The 26852-nt window shown below is 27.8% G+C and overlaps 1 protein-coding gene across 1 annotated transcript in view; it reads left to right on the top strand.

Annotated features, from left to right (window-relative positions):
* LOC117179425 (E3 ubiquitin-protein ligase UBR4) overlaps positions 1 to 26852 on the top strand; it is a 94626-nt gene that overhangs the window by 38473 nt on the left and 29301 nt on the right. Inside the window, exons 11-13 of the mRNA XM_033371197.1 lie at positions 8654 to 8843; positions 11914 to 12291; positions 20347 to 25142. Of these exons, the coding sequence (XP_033227088.1) occupies positions 8654 to 8843; positions 11914 to 12291; positions 20347 to 25142 (5364 nt within the window). The remainder of the gene's footprint in view (positions 1 to 8653; positions 8844 to 11913; positions 12292 to 20346; positions 25143 to 26852) is intronic.

Raw genomic sequence — 26852 nt, 5'->3', positions numbered from 1 at the left:
TTACCCAGTTATAAACCGTTGCTAAGGCAGGGGCAGATGTGCCATGAACTGAGTCCAATTTATTTTTTATCTCATATGGAGTTAAACCCTTTAAATGAAAATCTTTGATTACCGCTCTGAACTCCTTTTTTTTCATTTTTCTTAATGAACCATTTTTTTTTTCAATTGGTTATAAAAACACGTAAACTCAGAAGATGTGGACTGTGACTGCACCATATATCTAGTCGGGAGTGGTGCTGACTGAAAACAGATGATTTGGAGCGATTCGCGCGCCATCTGTTGGTCATTCTAAGGACTTATTGAACTACCCTCGTAGGTTTAAAAATTCGAAAATTTACTTAAGATTGCAGTAAAATTCAAGTTTTCATTAGTTTAATCATTTTTGTCAGTTTAGAAAAGAATGTTCTATTTTATCTACAATCGCGGGGCATATAAAGCGATTTTTGAAATGATATCAATTTACTCTAATTAAATTATAATTTATTTATTTATATATATATTTATTTATTTATTTATTATTGTTATTGTGGTGGCGCCAGCTATGCAGCTGGCCTATGATCGTTGCAAATGCATGACAAAATAATAACTTTGAATTTAATAACACATTAATAGTAATTTTCTAACCGTGATAAATAATCTTTGAATGTTTTGAGTGATTTTTTCGAAATTTTCCATTTTTTAAGCGAAAGAAAATTGAAAAAAAACTGCTTTTAGATCAAATATACGCAGTGTTGAAATTTTGTACAAAAATCGTGAATTGCGTTGGTTTTGATTGTAAATTGGGATAAAAAGTAATCGGGGGCAGGACAAAGCTAAAAAAAATTCAATTTTTCAAAGCACCGCATGATCCAAATATTGTTAAAGAATAGCAAATGCTATTTTAAGGGGGGAAAAAAAACTAAACGCAAACTAAAGTGCTGTGACAACGAAGTTACGTATAAAGTGTATAAATATATCGTTTTGTTTTTAAAGTTTTTCACTTTGAAAAAATATTATTTTATTGTTAATATTAACTGTGAATAATGGGCATTATTTGATATAATCCAAATCGACGTCTTTGTACTTTAGATAATACACAAATGATATCTTAAAATATTTTCAAGTTTAATAAACTGATCTAAAATTATAAATTGTAAAGAAATTTAATTAATTTTAATGGATTCATTTAAAAAATTGCTTTTTTGCATAACTTTTCATAAACTTTAGCTTAAGATTTAGGACGAAAAGGGAATTTTCATTATACTTGTTTTTAAATGAAACATGAACTAAAGGATCTTATTATAAATGAGAAATCGCAACATAGGAATCAATTTTCAAAATAATTTACAAATTGCATTTAGATTTTGAATTATTGATTATAATTATTTTAATCGAATCTACAGAAAAGACTAATTAATAAATGTTTATTTTCATATTAAATGATTAAATTATGTCTTTTAAAGAATAATTTAATGAAGATATGAATTATTTAACAGTTTTAGATGACTGTAATGTAATAAATATAATCAAGTTTATCGGGGGTGAAAATGTATAAATATTTATAATTTTATAGTATCTTTTTTCAGTCATCACAGTGAGTCACCTATTTACCTTTTGTCACCTGTTTTCAATTTTGTCACCTATTTTAGGAATTTGTCATCTTTTTCTCCTATTTTGGGGTTTCTCATCTTTTGTCACCTTTTTTCAGTTGAAAAAGTACAATTTTATTCAAAATTTCAACTTGCACACCAAATACAGTTTTTATTACACTTTCCTAATCGACGAATCTTGAAACAAATGGTTGAATTTTCAAACAAAAAAGATTAAACTTCAACCAGGAAGAGTTGCATTTTCAAACATAAGCTTTAATTTTTTATTTGTAAAGATGAATATTTTACAAGTCAGTTTAATTTTGAAGCAAGGAAGACGAATTTTCAACTAAAAAAATATGACTTTTCTAACAAATGAGGATTTTTACACCAAAAGGATTGATTTTTTTAGCCAAAATGTGGGATTTTTTGCAAATAGTGGAATTTTCCACCCAAAAAGACGATTCTTAAAGCAAAAGAGAATTTTCAATCCAAAAAGTATCAATATTCGACAAAAAAATATGACTTTTTAACAAAATAGTTGAATTCAGATTAATTCTGAAAAAGAAATATAATGTTTTTTTTTGTTTCGTTTTGTTTTTGATAAAAAAACTAACCATCAATCAAAATAGATTTTTTAAATCAAGATGTTAATTTTAAACAAAAAAAGGTGCTTTTTAAGAACCTAGTTCAATTTTCAATAAAATAAATAAACTTTCAAACAATTTGTAGAATTTTGAACAAAACACCAAACATATATTAGTAGACTTTTCAATGAAAATGATTAACTTTCAAATATAAAAGGTGAATTTTCAATAAATAAAAAAAAGTTTTTTTTTTTCTACCAAAAGATCAATTTTCAACAAAAAATAGGAATTTTCTACAAAAGTATAAGTTTTCGATAAAAAACGACTTTTTCAAAAAAATCGTTGAATTTTCACAAAAAGTATATTTTTTAAGTAAGAGTGAGTATATATTAAAGAAAATACAATAATAGACTTCAAATAAAAAGAATTAATTTTTATTATAAAAAGATGAATGTTCAACCAAAAAATATGAATTTTCACTAAAAAAAATACATTTTCTGCCAAACTGTATAATTTTTTGTCCAAAAACGATTACTTTTTGACAAAAGACTTTAATTTTTAATAAAATCGTTAAATCTTTAACTAAATAGTAGAATTTGTAAACAAAAAGTCGAATTTTGAACCAAAAAATTATTCATTAAAAATTCCACTCCTCGGTTGAAAGTTTAACACATTTTTTTTAATTTCATTTTTTTTTCGTTAAAGATTGACAATTTTATTTGAAAGTTCGGTTTTTTTTTTGGTTAAAAAGTTGAATTAAAAACTCGTTTTGACGTAAACAAGTTTTTTAAAACTACATCTTCAAATATTTTGTTAAAAAAGTCAACTGATTAATTGTAAATTAACTTTTTTGTTGTTATTTCATGTTCTTGTTTTTAAAATTAAATTGTTTGTTAGAGAATTAGGCTTTTTGGCTTGAAAATTCAACATATTGGTATAAAATTAAACTGTTTTATAGAAACTTCGTTTCTGTTTTTATTGAAAATTCATTCTCAATGAAAATTTATCTACTCCATTTTTGGTTAAAAATTCAACATTTTGGTTAAAAAATTATGTTTTTTTGTTGAATATTCATCTTTTTTTGGTAGAAAATCAACTTTTTTTTTGTCAAAATCTAGCCATGCTGATAATGTTTTTTTTTATTGTTTATTAAAGTTTCGGAGTGGAAATATCAACTATAAAATTTTTTGATAAAGATTAATCTTTTTTCTTGAAAATTCAACAATTTGCTTAACATTATTTTTCATTCTTGACTGAAAATTTTTTCTTGGTAGAAAATTCACTTTTTGATAGAAATTTCATCTCTTTTTGGTTAAAAATGCAACTTCTTAGTTGAAGATTTATCTATTTTGGTTGAGGATTAAACTATTTTGTTGAAAATTAAAAAATTTTATATAAAATTCAACTATTTTGTATAAAGTTTGCTTTTATCGTTGTTGTTTTAATTGAAAATTAATTTTTCTCAGTAGAAATTCATCTGCTTAATTTTTTGATTAAAATTTTGGAAAATTCAAAATTACTCAGATTTTATTTTAAAAAGTCAATTATAAGTTTTGAAGATTTTAAAATATGTCGCAAAAGAATCTGAAAGATTTTTAAACAATTTTCTCGGAATAATTTTTTTTTTATTTGTAGAAGTTTCATTAGTGTTGAAAATAATCGAAAATAATTAAAATCTTTAGATGATTCCGAAAAATTTAAAACGAAATGTACATTTTTGATGATTTAGAACAAAAAATGAGAAGGATTTTACGAATTTTTAAAGGTTTTAGGTGAACAATAAAATTGTCTCAAGATTCCTGGAAAAATCTTCAATGATTTCTTTATTTTGAAGAAGGGATTCTAAACGAAAATGGAATAAAAATTACCAAAAAAATATATTATGCTCTATAAATATTTTTAACCATTCAAACAATTCCAAGTTATTTTTAAACTTGTAAAAAATTTAATTTTTTTAATGTAGATTGTTGAATGTTTTGAAACAGGAAGCTGGATTAAAATTACGAGAGGTTTCAAGAGAATAAAAATGTTTTCTTGAGTTTCCCAGAAAAATGTTAAATGGTTTTTTATTGAGAAAAATTAACTTTAGGATAATATTAAAAAGATTTCAAAGTATTTCCAAACAAATTTTGAAAAATAATCTGGGTGTCTTGAAGGCAAATTTTGCTGTCTTTAAAAAATCTTAAGAAAAATTCGAAAAATTTTAAAAAACATTTAGAACTTTCAAATATATTAAAAGATTTATAAAAAATGTTTAATTTGATAATTATAAAAATTTTGAGAAAAATGTTGATTTTTTACAATTTTGCAAAAAAGACGCTTTTTATGAATTTGGAAAGGTTTTTAGAAAATCGAACAATATTCTCTAAATTATTAGGAAGATTTAAAGTTATTTTCTGGGAGATTCTAGTAAAATTTTTGTTATTTTGCAGAATTCTTAAAAAATGGTTGTTTAAAAAATTTTCAAGTTTAAAAAAATGAACTTACTGAAATTACCTAGGTAAAAATGAAATTACACATATTCAACCAAATTTAATATTAATGAATTCATTTCCAAAATTTGCTTTTCATCATAACTATTTTCATGAAATTTAGCCTAAGGAAAATATTTTATTGTTAATTATAACTAGTTTTAATAAAGAACACTTGGTGAACTTTTAAAATAAATATTTTACAATTTTCATTATTTATTGGACAATAGTTTGTTAGGTTTCATGTTTTTCTCTCTCACTTTAGGTGAAAGTTGCAACTATTATTCTATCCTAATGCTGTAGGGCTTATTTTATTCCTAAAAAGATTCTTCGCAAATGTCGTCGGTACGTTTTTAAATAAAAATTTTTATTTAGCGATTATAGAAGCGTTATTTTTGTCAACAATAAGTTTTTATAAATATATATTTTTTTAAAATAAAAACTACCAATGAGATTTGCAGAAAATTTTCTAAGGTTTTTTTTAGATCCGTTTTTTTTTTCAATTAATAATTAGATTTTTAACGAAAAATTCAATTATTCTATTTTTGGTTGAAATATTATTTTTTTAAAATGAAAATTCAACTATTTAGTTGAAATTTGATATTTTTTATTTAAAAATTAAATTACCGATTTAAAAATTTATATACTTTGTAAAAAATTCATCTTTTTGTTTGTAAAAAATTAATCTTTATGTTGAAAAATTCATTTCTTTTGTAGGAATAAAAATCACCTATTCCACTTGAAGATTCACAATTTTAGTTAAAAATTCATTAGTTTGGATGAAAATTAATTTCTCCAACTGAAAAGTTAATTCTTCCATTTTTTGTTGAAAAATTGATCTTTTCTAATTCAAAATTCAACAATTTAGCGAAAAATTGGTGTTTTTAAATTGAAAATTAAACTACTTCGTCGAAAATTCACGTATTTTGTTAAAAAATCAATTTTTTGTAGAAAATGATCTTTTTCCTTCAAAGTTAATCTTATTGTTTAAAAATTCTTCTTTTAGTTTGAAAATTCAAGTGTTCTCGTCAAATAATGATCAATTTAGATAAAAATGAGTATTTTCCAAATGAAATGAATTGTTTTAAATTGAAAAAATTTAATCTTTTGTTTGTTGAAATATCGAATATTACATTTTTGATTGAAAATTCACCTTTTTTTTTATTGAAAATCGAGTTTTTCAACTGGAAATTTAATTATTCCATTTTTGGTAAAATATGTATTTTTTTCAGTTGAAACTACTACTATTTGTTTGGAAATTTATGTAGTTTGTTAGAAAATAACATTTTTTTATATGATGTTCAAAATTGTTGTGTGTAGAAAATTATTTTTTTTTTTACAGAAAACTCATTTAGTTTGCTGAGCAATTCAACAATTTAGTAGAAAATTTAACTTTTTTTTTGTCAAACAGGAAAGTTAAAATATTTGGTTCGAAATTTATGTAAATTGTTGAAAATTCGTTTTTTTTTGCTAGAAAATTAATCTTCATATTTAAACATTCAACTGTTGGTTAACATTTTTTTTTAAGATTTGTATTTTTTTGGTTAAAAAACAATTTTTTGTAAGAAAATCAATATTATTTGTTGAAAATTGAACTATTTGGTTGATGATTTATCCTTTTTGTTGAAAATTCGTCCTTTTTGTTAGAAAACTAATGTTTTTAGTTGAAAATCCAAATATTTGGTTCAAAGTTTAGGTATTTGGTTGAAAATTTGTGTTTTTTCTATAAAAATAATTTTTTGGTTGAAAATTTGTTCTTTTATTTGAAAATTCATATCTTTTAGTTCCAATTTTATCTTTTTTGGGGGTCAAAATTTCAGGAAAAAGTCAGGGAACTTTTTCGAGAGCGTGTTTCATTATTTTTTAATTTACAACATAAAATTCAATAAAAGTGATTCGTTGATTTTAAAAGTAGCTTTATATCACTTTATTAAACTATTTTGTTCAAAATTTGTTTTTTGTTGTTTGAAATTATTTTTTTTTTAATTGAAAATTTAACTGCCAACAGATTATTTGTAATAAAAGTATTCTCTCTTGACTGAGAAATCTTTCGTAGTTTGAAATTAAATTCATGTTGATAAGTTGCTTTTTTGGTTGAATTCAACTGCTTTTTATTTAAAATAAAAGTATTTTTTTGGTTGAAAGTTTAACTTTATTGCTAGAAATCAACTGCGTTTTATTTGAAATTACAATCTCTTTTGGTTGAAATACGTTATTATATTACCTTTTTTGTTCAATATTCATTTTTTAAAAATTAAAATTCAACTATTTGGTTAAAAATTAATTATTATTGTTGTTAAAGATTCACAATTTTAGTTACAAATTGATTTCTTTGATGAAAAATGTAACTATTCTCCTAAAAAATCGTTTTGTTTGTTTTCTCAACAATTTATTTTTTACTGAAAATATAACTAGCCTTTTTTTATGTAGAATTCTTGCCTTTTGTTAAAAATTCTTATTTTATGGTAGAAAAATAATCTTCTTGGTTAAAAATCTGTTGTTTTTTTTTCTTGCAAATTTGACAACCTGTTTGCAATTTGCTCTCTCTCTTTCTCTTGACTGAAAAATCTTTCTTTATTGAAATTTCAACTCATGTTGAAAAGTCGTCTTTTTGGTTGAAATTACAACTAATACATTTTTCGTTCAGAATTCATCTTTTTGTCCGAGAGTGCAACTATTTGGTTAAAAATTCATTCTTTTGATTAAAGATTCATAATTTTATTTGAAAATTAATTTCTTTGGTTTTACAAATTTAACTATTCGTTGAAAATTCGGTTTTCTTGTTACATTTATTTTAAAAATGATAAGACATATAACTATTCAATTTTGGTTAAAAATTTGTCTTTTTTAGATGTAATTTTTTTTTTATTTTGTTAAACATTCCTTTTTGGTGCAAAAAATTATTTTTGGGGTTGAAAATTCATCTTTTTGTTCGCAAATTCAACTATTTGCTTAAAAATGTATTGTTTGGTTGTTTACTAATTTAAAATTTAAATTGAAAATTTATGTCTTCGGATAAAAATTAAATTTTTCTTTCTTAAATTCATGTATGTTAGTAAAAATTTCTCTTTTTACAAAAATTTAATTTTCGTGGTCATAAATTTATCTTTTTGCTTGAAAATTAATTTTTTTGGTTAAAGATTCATAATTTTAGTTAAAAATTTACTTATGTTGTTAAAAATGCAAGTATTTGATTAAAAATTCGTATTTTCTTTGAAAAATTATCTTTTAAATTGAAAATTCATATCTTTGGATGTAAATTCAACTATTTGATTGAAGATTTATGTATTTGGTTGAAAACTCGATTTTTTGGGGGTTAAAAAATTCAACAATATTGTTGTAAATAATCTTTTTGGTTAAAAATGTATATTTTTGGGTTAAAAACTCAACTGCTTTGTGGAACATTCGTATTAAAATTAAAACATCAAAATTAAACATTTTGAATAACAATTCTTTTCTTAGCGACTGAAAAATTTAAATTGTTTTGACTGAAAATGTAGTTATTCAATTATTAGTTTAAAATTGATCCTTTTGTGTTGAAAATTTAACTGTCAATTTAAAAATTCATATATTTTGAATTTTGTGGTAGAAAATTAATCTTCTTGGTTGAAAACTCCTCTCTTTGGTCGATAAATTCAACTATTTTGTTTAAACTTCGTTATTTTTTATTAAAAATTAACTTTTTAAACTTAAAATTGATATTTTTAAGTTGAAACTTTATTTATTTTGTTAAAACGTCATTCTTGGTAGAAAATTAATCTTTCTAGCCAAAAATTTAACTGTTTTGTTAATAATTCATTTATTTGGTTAAAAATTCAATATTTAGTGATAAGGTTATTTTTATACCTGAAAGACAAATTTATAGTGTTTCGTGAGAATGTAAAATTGGCTAGGGAAAAGTCAGGGAATTTCTAAATTGCGATTTAGTAGGAATCTTTTAAATGTCGTCAAAAGAAGCCAAATTTATTTTAAAGTTTGTGTTGGTCTTCCTCTTTGAAAAATAGAATTATTTATTTAATTATTTCAGGATCAAGTTCTACTCTCGCATGTGCTCGAGGCTTTGAATTCGATGCAAAAAATTAGCGATCCACGTGACATTGATGCTGAGAACTTTTATCGACTTGTACTTATTGTGAGAAACATCGCAGTCGCTCGTCCGAATAATTTGGCGAAGTTTGCAGAACAACATGCATCGAAACCCATTGATGTATCGAGCAGTAAGTTTATTTTAAAAATTATTTGATTATTGGGAAACTATATTATTTTTCTAAAAAGCCACAACAATTATTGAAGAAGAAGTTACAAATTTATCAGCTTTAAACTTTTGAAGAAATATTGTTCACTATTTTTCATGCTCATAATACTTTTGGGAATTTCGAATATTAAAAAAAAAAATGAATTTCATTTCTAATATAGAAATTAAATTATTTATAATACTTTTCAAAATGTTGAACGTCCTACTGCAAATAAGAAATTCAATTTTTAGATTTAGAATTTGATTTCTGATTCAGATGTCGGAATTTCTTGAGAGCTTGCTCAAATTCGGTTTATAATTATAACATAAAATTAAATAACATTTTTTTTAATCCCTCTGCTTTTTGTTTGAAATTTAAATCTTTTTCAGTTCAAAATTAAAAAACTTCTTTGAAAGTCAAGCTCTTTGAATAAAAATGCATTTTTTAAAGATTGATCATTTTAATTTCATTTCTTTGGTTGAAAATTGAACTATTATGTTGAACATTCTTTTTTTCCGATTAAAAATAAAACTTTTAAAAGAAAATTTAAAAAGTCAATTTTTGCTTGAATTCGACTGTTTTTTTATTTAAAATTGAAACATTTTTTTGGTTAAAATATCAACTATTCAATTACTTGGATTTTTTGTTAGTTGAAAATAATTTTTTTCAATTTAAAACTTAACTAGCAGTTTTTGGTTGATAATTTTAGTGGAAAATCAATACTCTTGATTAAAAATTGAACTATTCGAGCTAAGGATTCATCATTTAAGTCGGAAATTCATTTTTTTAAAATTAGAATTGAATTACTTCAGTTGAAGATTTATCATTTTTGGTTAAGAATTAATCTTTTCATCTGGAAAATTGGCTAATGCTAAATTAATTATAAGTTCATGGACATAAGGAACAAATTCTTGAGATACCTAGAAAAAACCTGGAATTGTGAGGGATTTTTTCCAGGAGTTGAATAGCTACTGATCTGAGGTTCTGCTTCATAAATTAATTTTTTAATTCAGAATTTTAAAATTGATTTTTTATGTTCTAAAACGAAATTTTCTACTCAAAATGTGAAACTACAAAATTTATTTTAATGTGTTTCTTATATTTCTGTGAGAATTATACGATATTATTAAAAACATGTTTTTTTTTTGTAAAAAATTCATAATTTTAGTTGAAAATTCGTTTTGAGTTGTTAAAAATTAAATTTTTCAATTGAAAATTAAATTATTCCAGTTGAAGATTAATAATATGGGTTAAAAATTCACCTTGTTGATTAAAGTTTAACTACGTTGTTGAAATCCTTTTTTTTTATTAAAAAATTAATTTTTTAATTTAAAATTTAACTGATCCATTTCTGCTTGATATTTGTTTGTTTTTTTTTTTTTTTAATTGAAAATTCATCTACATGGGTAAAAGTTGAACGTTTTTTTTAATGATTTTTTTTTATTTGAAGATATATCTCTTAGGTTGAAAATTTAACTAATTTGTTGAAAATTCTTTTTTTTTTAAATTTTAAATTCAATTTTTTACCTGGTAAATTAATTTTTCCATTTCTTATTAAAAATTAATTTTTCTAGTTAAAATTCGACTTTATTGGGAGAAAAATAATCTTTTCGGTTGAAATTTCATATTTTTTTTTATAAAACTGCAACTGCTTGATTGCAATTTAACGGTTTTAATGAAAATGCAACTTTTTTACAATAAGTTAGTCTTGGCTTGAAAGTTCAACAGTTTGGATGAATGCTTTATCTTTTTTGGCTAAAAAATCTTCATTTGGTGAAAATTCCTCTTTTTGGTTAGAAAATTGACCTTCTAGGTTGAAAATTGAACTACTTTGCTAACAAATAATTTTGTTTTGACGATTCATCATTTTAAATGAAAATTAATCCTTTTTGTTGAAAATAAATTTTTTTTATTGAAAATTCTTTTTTTTTTACAGAAAATTCGTCTGCTAAGTTGAAAATTAGTAGTTTTTGGTTAAAACTAGACCTATTTGGTAAAAATGCATTTTCTTGCTTTCAAATTCATTATTTTAGTTGAAAAATCATCTCTCGTTTAAATTCAACTATTTTGTTGAAATTTTGTACTGAAAATGTAACTTTTTATTGAAAATTCGTGTATTTGTTTCAAAATTTGTCCTTACAATTTGAAAATTGAACCATTTGGTTATAAATACAAATATTTTTTTGCTAATTTAATTTTTTCGTTGAAATATCAACTATTTCATTTTTCGTTGAAAATTCGACTTTTTCGTGTTCAAAATTCAACTCGGTTTTTGGATGAAGCTTAATATATTTTTTTAAAAATTCGACTATTTGGTTGAAAATTGATTTTTGCAATAGAAAATTCCAGTACTCTGTGAAAAATTCAACTGTTCTGTTCTTCCTTTTGGATTTAAAATTCACCGTTTTAATCAAGAATTAAACAGTCGCCTAAAAAATGCAATAATTTCCTTGGAAATACAACTAATTTTAGTTCAAGTTTAATTTTTCGGATAAAATTTGATCATTTGGTTCAAAATTGAACTATTTTGTTGAAAATTTAATTAGTCTATTGAAAATTAAATTTAAATTACCCAAACATTCGACAATTCAGTCAAATTTCAACTAATTCTAATCGAAAAAAAAAAACATTTTAAAACTTTTCCAGCTTTTTATATATTATATTATAATATTTATATATAATATATAATATTTTTCCAACTTTAGCAACAATTTAATTACATTTTTCAAATCTAATAATTATAAAAACAGAAAAAAAATGTAATTAAATTGTTGTTAAAGTTGGAAAAATATTTTAAAATATTGTATGCCCACTGTTCTTACAATTTCTACTATGTTTCGTGAAAAGTATTTTTGTTTAAAATATTAAATAAATATTGTTTGAAAAAAAGGTACCTGGAAAAATGTATTTTTTCCCCGGAAAAGCTGGAAAAGTTTTGGTATGTTTTTTTTTCTTTTTTTTTTTTTTTTTTGGTAGAAATTCTAGACCCTATGCATAGAAGTTTATTGAAATAAGTACTTGATAAGTGATTTTGAATTTATTTCTGTTTCAGTACCAGTTTTTGAGAAAGACCGATTGGATTCACAGCCGAGCTTGGAAAAAAGTTCGCACTTGGTGGTACAACTGATGGATGTTTTATGGGCCTTGCATGCCGCTTATCCAAAAAATATGGCCCTGGCTCCCGTCGTAGTTCCTGGATTAACGCACACGGAAGCTACGATTTACGCAATTGTCGAAATAATTCACGCCTTCACAACCTGCGACGTCGAAGGAAATACTCCTTTGGCCGCGAAACTCTACCTCCAATTGCTACTGGCTTCTGACACTAGTATCAGCTTTAGTGCCAAACATGCGATTATCAGGGTCTTGAGGCCCCGGTACAAACGAAGAAGGGTCTTCATACCGAGTCCACCACGTTGCAGTACTCCAGGTGGGTTTATTCATCAATTTTATTATCCAGGGTGGCGACTTGAACAGGAATTTAATTTAAAAATCGGAAATTTACTTCTGATCGTAGAAAAATTCACGTTTTCAATATTTTAATAATTTTCTAGACTTGAAATTGCAGACTCGCTTGGGGACGAAATATGTTGTTTGTTTTTTTTTTTTTTTTAGAGGAAATTAGGCGATGCCTATTTTTGCCATTTGTGACCATAAAAAATTTTGTACGGAGCTATGCTTATTTGAATATTTGGCTTTGTTTTTCAAAAAAACCCTAATTTTTTAATTAACTTATATAACGTTTCACCTAATTCTTTTTCTCAAAAAACCGAGACTTATATTTTTTGTTGAATTTTTACTATCATGAGGAAAATATCTTGTGAGTTTGATGCGGGCTAAATAACTTTTGTGGCGAGGAGAATTTTTTTCATCATAAAATCGAATTCTCGCATTTTTCTTGGAAATAGCAATAGCTACCAAAAAAAATTTCATTTCCGAGAAAAATAAAAAGTTTAATTTTCATTAAGAAAAAAATTCTTGTTACTCTTGGCTTATGGAAATAACCACCATTTTTCTTCAATATTTAAGAAAAATATATGCTCGTATAAGGAAAACAATATTATTGAAAAATATATGGATAAATGTGAAGTATATTTAAATATATTGATTTAAAAACTTTTTCGTCAAACAATTTCATATTTTGGCATTATTTTTGTAACTTAAATTGTTTCAGCAAAAAATTGGAAAATTCAATTTGCTGAAAAATAATTTTCTAACAATAGAAATTTTTTAACCAAAAATGGTGGGTATTTACGTAAGCCAAGAACGAAGAGAATTTTTTTGTTAATGAAAATTGAATTTTTTTTATTTAAGTTATTCAGCTAGAGTAAAATTTACAAGGTATTTTCCTCATGATAGTAAAAATTCAACAAAAAGATTGATTTTTGATTTTTGAGAAAGATTTTTGAGAAAATCGGCTTTAGGTATTTTCAGAAGAACCGCTGCCATTTTGTTAAATTTTAACATTCTTTTAATTTTCTCGTGGATTTCGAAAGAAGGCGATAAACTCTACCAGAATCTGTAAATAAATCTGAAATATCTCAATTAGGTCAAATTTGTATAAGTTTTTTTTTAGGATTTAAACTATTTTCAGGGACTTTAATTTCAACCGTTTTTGAAATCATTTTTCAAATTGTGATTTTTATAAATTATTATATCATTTAGTTTAGAATGCTTAATTCGAAAATCTTTCACTTTAAAAATTTTCCATTTTAGATTTTTACTTTTTAAGCATATATTTTAATTTAAAGGATTTTAAAATGCAGTTTTAAAGGCTTAAAAAATTAGACGTTTTTAAAATCGAAGATTTTTCAAATAAAAAACAGGATGGCTGTCGGACCGTGAAACCGGGAATTTGAAAAATTTTCAGAAGAAAAATCTGCCCAAGTTCGATTTTAACAGTTTTTTTGAATAATTGAAGTACCGTTTTGAAGATTTAAACAATAAAAAATTAAAAGCATTTGATGTTGAATTTTTTTTTATAAAAAACAGTTTTATTTTATCAACTGTAAATATAAACAAAAAAGTTATTTTCAAAATGCGTCTGTACTCTAAGAATAGAAATCTGAAGAATAATTTATTTGACCAAACAATTTTAGATCCGTTCAAAATTTGAGAATTTCCGGATTGTAACTGTTTCAATTCGAAAGTCTTGATAAAAATTGAAATTAATATATCATTTATTCCGATAATTTTATTGTTAAATAAAAATTTTCATGATTTATTAATAATATATTTTTAATTCAGAATTTCAGTTCTTCTTTTATATTATTTTTTATATTAAATTTAATAAATAAATTTATTAATATATTATTTCTATTAAGTTTTTTAGCTGTTAAAAAATTTAAAGTGCGTTTTACTATTTTCAACTTAAAAATAAATCCATTATAATATAGTCATAATTAAAGGTTTTTATTAAATTTAAAATATTGTGAGTCTAAATTATTTAATTTTTATCCCATTTAATTTGAAGTTTCTTAATGTAGAAAAAGAATAAGTATTTAATATTTAGCAATATTTCACTGTTCATTTAAGACGAGTAAATTGAAACCAAATATTTAAAAGAAAACAATTTGAAACTGAATTGTTTTACATAGAAAGCTTTGAATCATTAGATTTTCGAAGAACTTTTATACTTTTAGCGTTACAATTTTAATTGCACTATTTAAAATGTGTTTAATTTATAAGTGAAATTGTTACATTTTGACACATAAATAACAATTGAACACTTATTATTTGTGGAAAAAATTTGGGTAATTTTAAGAGATATTTAGAAGTTTTGAAAAGATTCAAAATTAATTAAAAACTTGAAATTATTTCAAGTAATTTAAACGAAGTGTGTTAACATTTTTTTTCAGAACTTCTAAATATATTTTAAAATTAATCGAAATTTTCCTGCAATTTTTATAAATCCTGCAAATTAAAAAAAATCCTTAAAATCTTCCATGTTGTTCTTTGCTCGTTTTTTCAATCTCTTAAAATCTTCTTAAACTTTCTGTTACAATAATTTTTCAAAGTGAAAAATCTTTTTCAATTTTCCTAAGAATCTTAAGAAAATTTTTTATTCTTTTGAGGTCTTTCACAATTCTTAAACAAATTCTAACTTTTTTGTTTGAAATCTGAAAAAATCTACATTTTATTTTAAATTCGGATGTAAGTATTTTAAATTATTAAAGTTCTAAGTTTAATTCGAATCTTTTTAAAACTTCTAAATACCTCTTTAAATTACTCTAATATTTTTACAAATAATAAGTGTTCTATTCTTATTTATAATTTAAAATTATTTTTTTTTTAATTTGCAGGATTTTCTAAAAGTTATAGAAAAATTCAATTCATTTTGAAATATATTTAAAAGTTCAAAAAAAAAATTCAAAAATGATTTTGAATTTGGACAAATTTAAAACCACTTCTAGATTTCTCAAGATTTTGAAATCTAATTTTAAGGCTTTTGAAGTATGCCTAGACTATTTTAAATAAAAATAATTAAGTTCTAATTTAAGAACTGTTAAGTTGAAAAATTTATTTTTCAATTTTTAATGAGTTCTATAATTTGCAGTTCATTTGCATTTGATTTAATATTGTTTAATTGAAAAGTGTTAATTCCTTCCCTTTTGGTACGTGTAAACTTTTGAGCATTTGAATACACAATTTTTGAATTGAAAAACTTTTAAACTTCAATCTTAAAAGTTTAGAATTCAAGTGTTTCACTTTGAATGCTTTAATTTATTGTTTATTACTTTATATAGAAAAATGTTTAGAATATAATTTGATTTTTTAAATTTCATTGACCGTGAAAAATGTTTGCGAACCGGGAAATGGCCGGGAATTGTTTTCTTCAATTAAAACGGCCAACCTGTATTTTGTTAAAAAATTAATCTTTCATGGTTGAATTAAACTATTTTTTGTATGAAATTAAAATCCTTTTTCGTTTAAATATCAAATATCACATTTTTCGTTGAGAATTCATCCTTTTTGGTTGAAACTTTAACTACTAGTTGGAAGTAGAACTATTTGTTAAAAATTCATTAATTTGGTTGATGATTTATCATTTTAGTTGACAAACCCATTTTTTAAAAATTTACTTATTTTGTTGAAAATTATTTTTTCTGCTTGAAAATTAACTGTTTCAACTGCAAATTTAACTCGTACATGTTTGGTTCAAAATTTATCTTCTCAAGTTGAAAATAAATATATTTTATTTAAAATTCCTGTATTTTATTGAAAATTTAAATTTTTGGGAGAATATAAGCTTCTGGGTCTGTTTTCGTAGAAAATTCGTCTTATTGTTTGAAAATTGGTCTTTTGTGATGAAAATTAGTTTTATCTTATTTTCTTATTTAGAATTAATTTTCTTCACTAAAAATGTAACTGTTTTGTTTTTTTTTTGTCTTTTTAAATAGAAATTTAATCTTCTTGGTTGAAAATGATACTATTTCGTTGAAAATTGACTTTGATTTTATTGAAAATTAAGTTTTTTAGTGAAAATTTAATTACTCTATTTTTAGTTTGAAATTAATCTGGTTTAGGTGATAATTCAACTACATATTTGATGAAAATCTGTCTTTTTTTTTTTGTAGAAAAGTATTCTCATTATTTGAAACTTCATCTTTTAGATTTATAATTAATTTCTATGGTGGAAAATTGAACTATTTTGTTGAAAATTCCTTTCTTTTTTGGTTGAAAATTTATTTTACTAACTAAAAATGTAAATATTTTATTTTTGGTAGGAAATTTATATTTTTAGTTGAAAATACATGTATTTGGTTAAAAAATATATATATATATTTTTTTTTTGTTAAAGATTTATTATTTTAGTAGAAAATTCACTCTCTACTATTCCTTTTTTTTTGTGGAAAATTTACCTTTTTTGATAAAAATGAAATCTTTTTCGTTAAAAAATCATTTGTTTTGTAAAAATTTCAGTTTTTTTGTTAAGAATTCATAGTGATTAAAAATTAATTTCTTTGGCTGAAAATTCGTTTATTTTTACTTGAAAATTTTTTTTTAACTGAAGCTGTAAATATTCCATTTTCGCTTGAAAATTTATATTTTTAGTTGAAAATTAATTAATTTTCCTGAAAACTCACTTTTTTGTTTAAAATTTACTTTTCTAAATGCAATTCGAACTATTATAGTTTTTTTTTTGTAAATTTTTGTCACAAAATTCATCTTTTGGGTTTAAAATTGATTCTTTCTTTATTATGAGAAAAACTTCGTTGAGAATTCATCTTTTTTTAGTTACAAATTTAACTACTTGGTTAAAAGTTAAACTCTGGTGAAACATCAATCTTTTTGGTTGAAAATTCATCATTTTAATTTAAAATTCATCTGTGGCTGAAACTCAACTATATTGTTGATTTTTTTTACTGAAAATTTAACTTCTTTAGATGAAAATTCGAGTATTTGTTTTAAAATTCATGTATTTTATTAAAAATTCATCATTTTCGTTAAGGATTCATCTTTGTAGTTTGAAAATTCAACTATTTTGTTACGAATTTTGATTTTTTTCTGTTGAAATATGAACTATTTAATTTGTTGTTGAAATTTCGGTTTTTTTTTTATTAAAAACTCATCCTTTTTGGTTGAAAATGCAACTGTCTTGTTGAACATTCGTCTATTTGGACAAAACATTCTTTCTTTTGGAATAAAAATTCACCGTTTTTGTTTTTATTTATTTTTTTTTTAATGAAACATAAGTTAACTTAACATTCGACCATTTTGTCAAATTGCAACTAATTTAAATAAAAAAATTTGAAAATGTATGTACTTTGTGGAAAATACGTCTTATCAGTAGAAAATTCATCTTTTTAGAATAAAATTGAACTATTTCTGTTAAAGATTCATAATTTCAATTGAAAATTTATCAGTTTGGTTGAAAATTAATTGCATAAACTGGAAATTTAACTGTTCCACTTTTAGTTGGAAAATGTTTTTTTCTAGTTCAAAATTCAACAATTTTAATGAAAGTTTTTTTCTGGTGAAAATTCTATTATTTCATTGAAATTTTACGTATTTTGTTAAAAATTGATTTTTTCTGTTGTTGGGAATAATCTTTTCTTTTAAATTTAATCTTCTTGTTTAAAAAATCAAGTATTTCATTGAAATATTGATAATTTTTGTTCAAAATTCATTTTTTGGTTAAAAACGAGCTGTTTGATTGCAAATTTTTTTATTTAAATATTTTTTGGCTCGTTTATTGACCGACTCTGAATCATAGCTCGTGCTCAAGGTGGCCATATCGAAAATTCGACATAAATTTGTAAAATTTAAATGTTTTTCACTATTTTTATTAATTTCGCCGATAAAATTTAATTTTAAAAATGTAAAAAAATACAATGTTCTAAAAAGTTGCAGTTTAATTGGGCCATCATGTATTATTCCAGTTGAATATTCCATAATTTTTGTTAAAAATTCATCTCTTTGGCTGAACATTCATTTTTTGACTAAATATTTAGTTTTTGGTTGAAAAATGATCTTTTTTAGTTGAAAATTCCTCTTTTCTGGTAGAAATTAATCTTCTTGGTTGAAAATTAATCATTTTTGTCAAAAAGTTAATTATTTTAGCTAAAGATTTGTCAGTTTGGGTAAAAATTGACCTTTCTTGTAACTATTTTTTTGAAAGTTAGTTTTTTTTTAAAGTAATTTTTTTGATTGCAAATTTAACTTATTTCAATTGGACTAATTCCATAGCTCTAGTTAAAAATGCATCTGGTTGGTAAAACATTAATTTTTTTAATCTTGAAATTTAATTATTTATGTTTTGGTTCACAATTTATCTTTTTTTAATATTTAAGTTGAAGATTAATTGTTCTAGTTAAAGATTCAACTATTTAGTTGAAAAATTGTTTTGAAAATTAATCTCCTTGATTAAAAATTCATTTTTTCGACTTAAAATTTAACTATTCCAGTTAAAGATTCATTAGTTTAGTTGAAAGTTTTCCAGTAATGCTGAAAATTGTTTTATTTTCTATAAAAACCGGTTTTTGTTGTTGTTGAAAATTCATTTTTTCAACTAAAAGTTTAACCATTTCATTTTTTGTTAAAAATGGATATTTTTTAGTCGAGAATTTAAGAATTTGTTTTAAAATTGATTTATTTTGCCATTTTTTACTATTTTGTGTTAAAGGGAGTTTAGAAGGAACGTCAAGATTAAAATACATTTTTGTATTTATTCTGTCCAACTTAGAGTTCAACCGTCTTTTAAATAATTATTTAAAGATTTTTAAATTTAAGATATTTCATTTGTATGTGTACGTTTTAATTTAAAATTTTTTAAATACTGAAACAACTAAAAATTATAAGCTTTGAAAAGCGAAGATTTTTTATTAAAAAAAAACTTTTTAGTTGATAAACTTTAAATATAAATTAATTAATGATTTTTTTAAATTGTGCTTTAAAATTGAAAAAGTGAATAATAATTGAGTTTACAAGACGATTCGGAATTAATGTCAGTCTAAAGTGCTCAATTTTTAAACCATTCAATTTGACATTTTTTAATTAAGAAAAAGGACAATTACTTAATATTTAGAAATATCTAACTGTTTATTCAAAAGTAGTAATTATAAATTCTATGCAAATAGTCCACTGCTAAATTTGAAAAGAAATATAGATTTCGGCAGATTTTTCATTTAGAAGAATAAAAAAATTTTAAAAGAAAATTGAAAATGATTTTTTCTTTTGAAAAATTAATTATAAGAAAATATTAAAAAAGATTTAAAAATTATCAAAAATTAATGTGGAAGATTTCAGGGAAATTTGGTTAATATGGCAGGGTATTAAAAAAAAAGATTAGAAAAACTTTTAGAAAAAATTCGAACCATTTTAAAAGATGTGAAAAAATTTGTTAAATAATTTAAATTTTGAAAAAAAATGTAAAACGACTTGTAAATGTTTCAAGATTTTGAAATAAAATTTTGAAGCATTTCAAGAGATTTTGAACTATTTAAAATAAAAATAATTTAACTTTTAATTTGTGAAGTGTTCAGTTTCTTTAAAAAAAGTGTAATCGATTAATTTTTAATGTTTTTGGAACTGGATCTAAATTAATAAAAGCTTACAATTTTTAATTTGACAGTTTACCTGCATTTAATTTAAAATTGTTTAGTTGAAAAGTATTAGTAGCTTCCATTTTATGCGTGTAAATGATTGAATATCTGAATACAAGATTTTTAAATTAAAACAATTTTAAACTTTAGTCTTAATAGTTTAAAATTTAATTTCATTGGCCGTAAAAATGGTTCCAACCGGGGAGAAGCCGGGAAATGACTGGGATTTTTTTTCTATGTTTAAAACGGCCACTCTGTAATTAAAAAAAAAATTATAGGCTTAAAAATTGAGCCATTCTCTAGAAAAATATTATTTAAAAAAATTCTATTTCACTATTTTTTTACTATTTTCCAAATTTATGACATTATTGCCACTATGTTTGATCTCTGACGTGAGTCCGAGCTCTGTATTTGTAGTACTTGAACTAAACTCTTTCCAGGTGCTCCATTGGAACCAGAAGATAAACCAGAATCAATCTCTGCTCAACCATCCCAAGAATCTGCCGAAGCGGAGCAACAATACGAGATTGAGGCCGTCTATCCGATGGGTTTGCAGGGTGAGGACGGGAACCAAGCGGCCGGAGGTCGAGCGGGTAATCATCCTCTGGAAGCTCTGCTCGGCCCGGGTGCATTTCCCCAATTAATGGACATAGCTCCAGCGGATGATGACGAGGTGATGGTGGAATTGGCAATCGCTCTGAGTTTGCAGGACCAGCAGGGAGGTGTAGGTAATCAAGGTCCTGCGCAAGGATTGCAGCAAGGACTAGCCAACATTCCAGGTCTGCAGGGTCTGGAGAATTTGAGTGGGTCTGAGCTGGAACGAATTCAGGCTCTTGCACTTCAGGGTCTCTCGAATGCCGTTGAACGGTTGAACGTCGCCGTGATGGGTCAGGAGGGTAGTCATTATTCTGATACAACCGCGTCTGCTGGCGGCTCTGATGACGAGGGCTCAACGGCAGCAACCGAGGGCAGTACTTTGCGAACTTCTCCAGCCGAGCAGGGTGGAAGCGGTGGAAGTGCTGGGAGTAAAGGCAGTGAAAGCGGCGGAAGTGGAAGTGAGTCGGGAGGTAGTGCAGTTGACAGTATAACTGGCGAACACAACGTTTCGGGAAGAAGTTCCGCGTATGGAGACAATGCGCCCGAAAGCATCCCTCCTATGATTGTTCAGCCGCCTCGTTCCGAAACTAGTTCTGTCGGTGCCCCAGCGACTTTCAGTATTAACGAACAAGAGGAGAGTCAAGAGCGAGAACGTGCACTGATACAGGAGATAGATACCCTGAGTGAAAATACAACGAATCTCCACGATGTGCGACTATTGTTGCTTGATAAGCTATTGCAGTTTATTCCCGAGTTGACTAATGTTTCAGGCGTACTTGCAATTCCCTTCATGCAGGTGATTCTGATGCTCACTGCTGATCTGGATGGTCAGGATGAGAGAGACAGAGGCTGTGTCGAGAGATTGTTGCGTGTTCTGGTGAAAGAATTGGAAATGGAGAATCCTGACACGAGTGACATATGCCAACGTAGCAATAAACGGGAAGTTCACCTTGTGATAATGCGTTTGCTGAGTGTCTTGATGTCAAGATCAAAGTGCAGCTCAAAGGGCCAATCTGACAATCCAAACTTTGTGTCGCAGACAACAGCAGCCATTCTGAGCAGTGCAGGAGTTATTGATTATTGTTTGAATTTGCTAAAAGCCTTACTTGAATACTGGAAAAACACTTCGACTGAAGACGCCGGAAATATTATTGGGGGACAGTTGCTCAAAGACAATCTCATCAGTTCTCCGCCTGATATGTCGCCTTTCTTCTTGAGACAATATGTCAAAGGACATGCTAGCGACGTTTTCGAACCCTATCCTCAATTATTAACGGAAATGGCACTCAAGCTGCCTTATCAAGTTCACAAATATGCCGAAAACACTGCTGTTCAGCCGGATTTTGAACAGCAGGCGTGGTACTACTATCTCTGCGAGTACATGATGTCTTATCAAACGCCTTTCGTTCGACGACAAGTTCGCAAACTCTTGCTCTTCATCTGTGGAAATAAGGAGAAGTATCGTCAATTGAGAGACCTGCACGCTCTAGTTTCTCATGTGCAATCAGTCCAGCAATGCTGCAACACCGGTGGCTATGATCCCCTACAATCTCATCCAGTCGCAATAAATTTGCCCTATGATTCACTTGTCGAGCTGATCGAGCATCTCAAGTGTTGTGTGGAAGTGGCAACTAGTCGAACCGGAAACTGGCAAAGATTTTGCTCCAAGCAAAACACAGTTCTCTCCTATCTCTTCACGATCTCGACCCTTCTCGACGAGGGTGTCAGTCCCACAGTTCTTCAATTGCTTCAGTGTGCGATTTGCTCCAGCAAATCTAAGGACGCGAAAGCCAAGGATTCAAAGTCAAGTTCGACGAAGGAGAGGAGGGACCGCGAGAAATCGGAAGATTCCGATACAGAGGCCAAATTTGAAGAGGCTCAGTGCGTTTCCCTGGTCGAGCAGATTCAGCAACAAGTTTCCCCGGGTCTCCTGACCAAATTCATCCAGACTTTCCTCCTCGAGGCAAACAATACCAATGTTCGTTGGCAGGCACACTCTCTGATTCTCGCCATCTACAAGAATTGCGGCCCATCAAATCAGGAGGTTCTTCTGGATCTTCTCTGGCGACTGTGGCCACTTCTTCCCATGTACGGGAGAAAGGCGGCTCAATTTGTTGATCTTCTTGGCTACTTTTCCCTGAAAACTCCCCATACGGGTAATAAAATGCACGCCTACATGGAGCAGGCAGTCGCGGTTCTTCACGCCCAGAATCAATTGTTGTCGCGTCATCCGAACGCAAATCTCTACGCCAATCTCGCCCAATTTGTAGAACTCGACGGCTACTATCTGGAGAGTGAGCCCTGTCTTGTCTGCAATAATCCCGAGGTGCCAATGTCGACGATTAAACTCTCGTCGATCAAGGTCGACTCGAAATTCACGACGACGACGCAGATTGTGAAACTTGTCGGCAGTCATACAATCAGTCGCATTATTTTGCGAATTGGGGACTTGAAGAGGACAAAGATGGTGCGGACGATTAATGTTTTCTACAATAACAGATCCGTCCAGGCTGTTGTCGAGCTGAAAAATAAACCCGCCATGTGGCACAAGGCGAAAAAGATTACCCTCGCCCAGGGCCAGACCGAGATTAAAATTGAATTTCCACTGCCGATAGTCGCCTGCAATTTGATGATTGAGTACGCCGATTTCTATGAAAATATTCAGGCATCGTCGGAGACTCTCCAGTGTCCTCGATGTTCAGCGAGTGTGCCCGCAAATCCAGGCGTTTGCGCAAACTGTGGTGAAAATGTTTTCCAATGTCACAAGTGTCGAGCGATCAACTACGACGAGAAGGATCCGTTTCTGTGTCATGCCTGCGGCTTCTGTAAATATGCCAAGTTTGATTATACCCTGACGGGGCGGCCCTGCTGTGCCGTCGATCCTATAGAGAGCGACGAGGATCGGAAGAAAACAGTGGCGACGATCAATACCCTTTTGGAGAAAGCCGACAGGGTTTACAAGAGTTTGATTTCGAATAAACCGACCTTGGAGATGTTTCTGGTCAAGATTTCCGAGCACCGGTCAGACAGGAGCTTGGAGGAAGGAGTCCAGGTCGCTGGAAGTACCCAGGTCAATCGAGCGATTCAACTTCTTGCTCAAAAGTATTGCGGCGAGTGTAAAACTTCGTTTGAGGAACTGAGCAAAATCATACAGCGTGTGCTCGCTTGTCGGCGCGAATTGGTCGCGTATGATCGGAACCAGAGGGGACAGACTGTGATCCAGTATCATCAGGCCTCGACTTCCGATGGATCAGTCCGGGACGAGCCGATTGCTCCGAATGCGGGACGATGTTACGGATGTGCGTCAGCCGCCACGGAACACTGTTTGACGCTTCTTCGTGCCTTGGCAACGAACACAGCGGCGAGGGAAGTCTTGTGCAAGCAGGGACTCATTCAGGAACTGGTGGAGAATAATTTGCGAAAGGGAACGGTTCAAGTTCAGGAGGAGGTGCGACAGCTGCTCTGTCTAGTGACGCGGGACAATTGCGACTCGACAAAGGAACTCTGTCTGCTCTTGGCCAATCGGGTCACGATGACTCTTCAAGGCCGAGTAGCCACTCACGATTTATCGATGGCAGTTCGCCACGAGATGGCACTACTCGCTGCTCTCGTACAAAAGGAGGATTCATGCTGGGAGCAGAAACTCAGATGTGTGATGCAGCTTTTCCTGCTTGCCTGCAAAGACTCGAAGAGTCCGGTCGTGATGGAGAGTATAATTCTGCCGTGTATGAAGATTCTGCAGGGTGTGATCAAACCGGAACAGCCTCTCTCGAAGAAGAACAAGGACAAGAGTGTGGAGTCGCTGGCGACGATACAGCCACCGCCGGGCATTAGTATTGATATTGGGAGATGGTTGAGTGGTGATGCGAAGCACGCGTATTCTGACTGGTTGGAAAAAATGCCACTGAAGAAGTCGGAGGCCGGACCTAGCAAACAGCTGACGAAAGAGGAGGCGAGGATTCTTTATCTGATGGAGAAGTATGGACATCGCTGGCACAACAGGTGTCATCGGCTGCGGGACGTGAAACCGTTGAAGCTGGTCGATGAGGCCTGGCTGAAGGAGGTTTTGTTCAATCCTAGTTCGAGGCTCGCGAGACAAGTGGCCTGCACAATGGTCGAGAGTCTCTGTCAGGGAATCGAGAGGAAGAAGGAGCTTTTGGTCCTTCTGACCAATTATCTTGAGGAAGTTCACGCGGCTGGTGAAAGCAGCGCCGAGTTTCTCTCCCTCTATCAAAGTCTGATCAGACAGTCGCCCTGGAAACAGTTTCTGGCGGTGAGAGGCGTTTTGACACTTCTTGCTGAATTGCTGACTAGAGAGATAGAGGAGCTGCATCGGTTGGAGGAGACAACCCTCACGAGTGATCTCGCCCAGGGTTATTCCCTCAAAATGCTGACCGAACTTTTGGCGACTTTCCTGGAGCAGGATAATATCAAGCAGCATTATAAGGGACGACTGGTGGGTGCTGTTCTCAATGGATATTTGTCGCTGAGACGATTGGTTGTTCAGAGAACGAGGCTGATTGATGACACTCAGGAGAAGCTGCTCGAACTCTTGGAGGAGATGACAACTGGAACGGAGGAAGAGACCAAGGCCTTTATGGCGGTTTGCGTTGAAACTGTGCAGAAGTATAGTCCACAGGTAAGGATAACAACAATTTTTCAGATCCCGAGAATTAAAGTTCAGGTTATATAACCGAGAATATGAGAGAATTTATGATTTTTAACAATATTTTTATTCGTCAGGTTATATCAGCGGTTGAATATAAATTATTCTCTAGCTCAAACATATTCAGGAATTTTGAATATGCAAAGCAGTAGCTCATTAATTATTAAACACTGTTAAACTGAAACTCTAACCGTATTCAAGTACCAGCATTTTAATCTTATTATATTTTGACCATAGGATATTTTATAAGCGGAATAAAACAGTGTTTCATATACAAATTAAAAATTTTCAAATGTATTAATTTATTTTAAACAAAAAAAAAAGTTTTTTCTACCTTAAAAGATAACTCTTAAACAAAATACTGGAGTTTTCAACAAATTGCCAACGAAAACATGTCATAGTTTATATTTTAATTTTAAAAAAAATAATTAAATTTATACAAGAAAGAAAAGAATTTTAAAACCAAAAAGCCAAATTTCCAACAAATAAAGATTTTTCGCTCAAACAATAAATAAAAGTTTATCTAAATTATTGAACCATCAAACCAGAAGACAAATTCTCTTTATAAAAATTCAATATTCAAAGAAAAAATATGACTGTTCAACAAAAAATTAATTTTTCACGAAACTGATGCATTTTTACGCAAAAAAAGGAAATTTTAAACTAAAAAATTATTTTCTACAACAAGAAAAAAACGCGAATTTTTAAATAAAAAATATTTATCTTTAAAAAAACTGAAAAAGTTACATTTTCTGTTAAAAAATGAATTTCTAAACCAAAAAAAAAGCATTTTCCACCAAACAGTTAAATTTTCAACCACACATAAGACTTCAATAAAGAAAAATTTCAAAATGTAGTTTAACTTTGACCCAAGTAGTTTAATTTTCAATTATAAGAGTTCAATTTTCAATGAGATAATTAAACTTTTAACCAACGAGATAACTTTTCAACTTAAAATATAAATCTTTAATAAAAAAAGAGATTTCTTAAAAAAGAAATTCAACTAAATGTTTCAAACGAATTAGTTGAATTATCAAGCAAAGAAGTACAATTTTTAACCCTAAAGTTTCATTTTCATACAAAAAATGAAATTTCTTCTATAACAGATGAAGTTTTGAATCAACAAGATCAATTTTCAAAAAAAAAGTTGGATCAATTTTCTGTTGAAAAAGATTTTAGTCGAGTTTTCACGATCAAACTATGAATTTTTTAACAAGAAATAATATTCAACCAAAAAAATTGAATTTTCAAACCAGAAAGACAAATTTTTAATCGAAAAGGATGAGTTTTTAACAAAATTGTTGAATTCTCTAGCAAATAGTTGTATTTTTTCAAAAAATATGAAATTTATCTCAAAGCAGAAGAATTTTTTATTGCAAAAAAAGGTAAGTTTTCATCGAAAAAAAAGATTCCAGTTAACTCAGTAAAATAAAAAATTGAATTTTTGTAACAAAAAAATCAGTTTCTACGAAAAAAAAATTGAATTTTCAATCCAAAAAGACGAATTTTTAACCAAAAAGGATGACTTTAACAAAATTTTTGAATTCTCTAACAATTAGTTGTATTTTTATCAAAAATATGAAATTTATATCAAAGCAGAAGAATTTTTTATTGCAAAAAAAGTTAAGTTTTCATCGGAAAAATATTCCAGTTAACTCAGTAACATCACAAATGGAATTTTTG

This window comes from Belonocnema kinseyi, chromosome 9 (assembly GCF_010883055.1).
Source record: "Belonocnema kinseyi isolate 2016_QV_RU_SX_M_011 chromosome 9, B_treatae_v1, whole genome shotgun sequence".
NCBI lineage: Eukaryota > Metazoa > Arthropoda > Insecta > Hymenoptera > Cynipidae > Belonocnema > Belonocnema kinseyi.
This window is presented reverse-complemented; position numbering and strand designations above follow the sequence as displayed.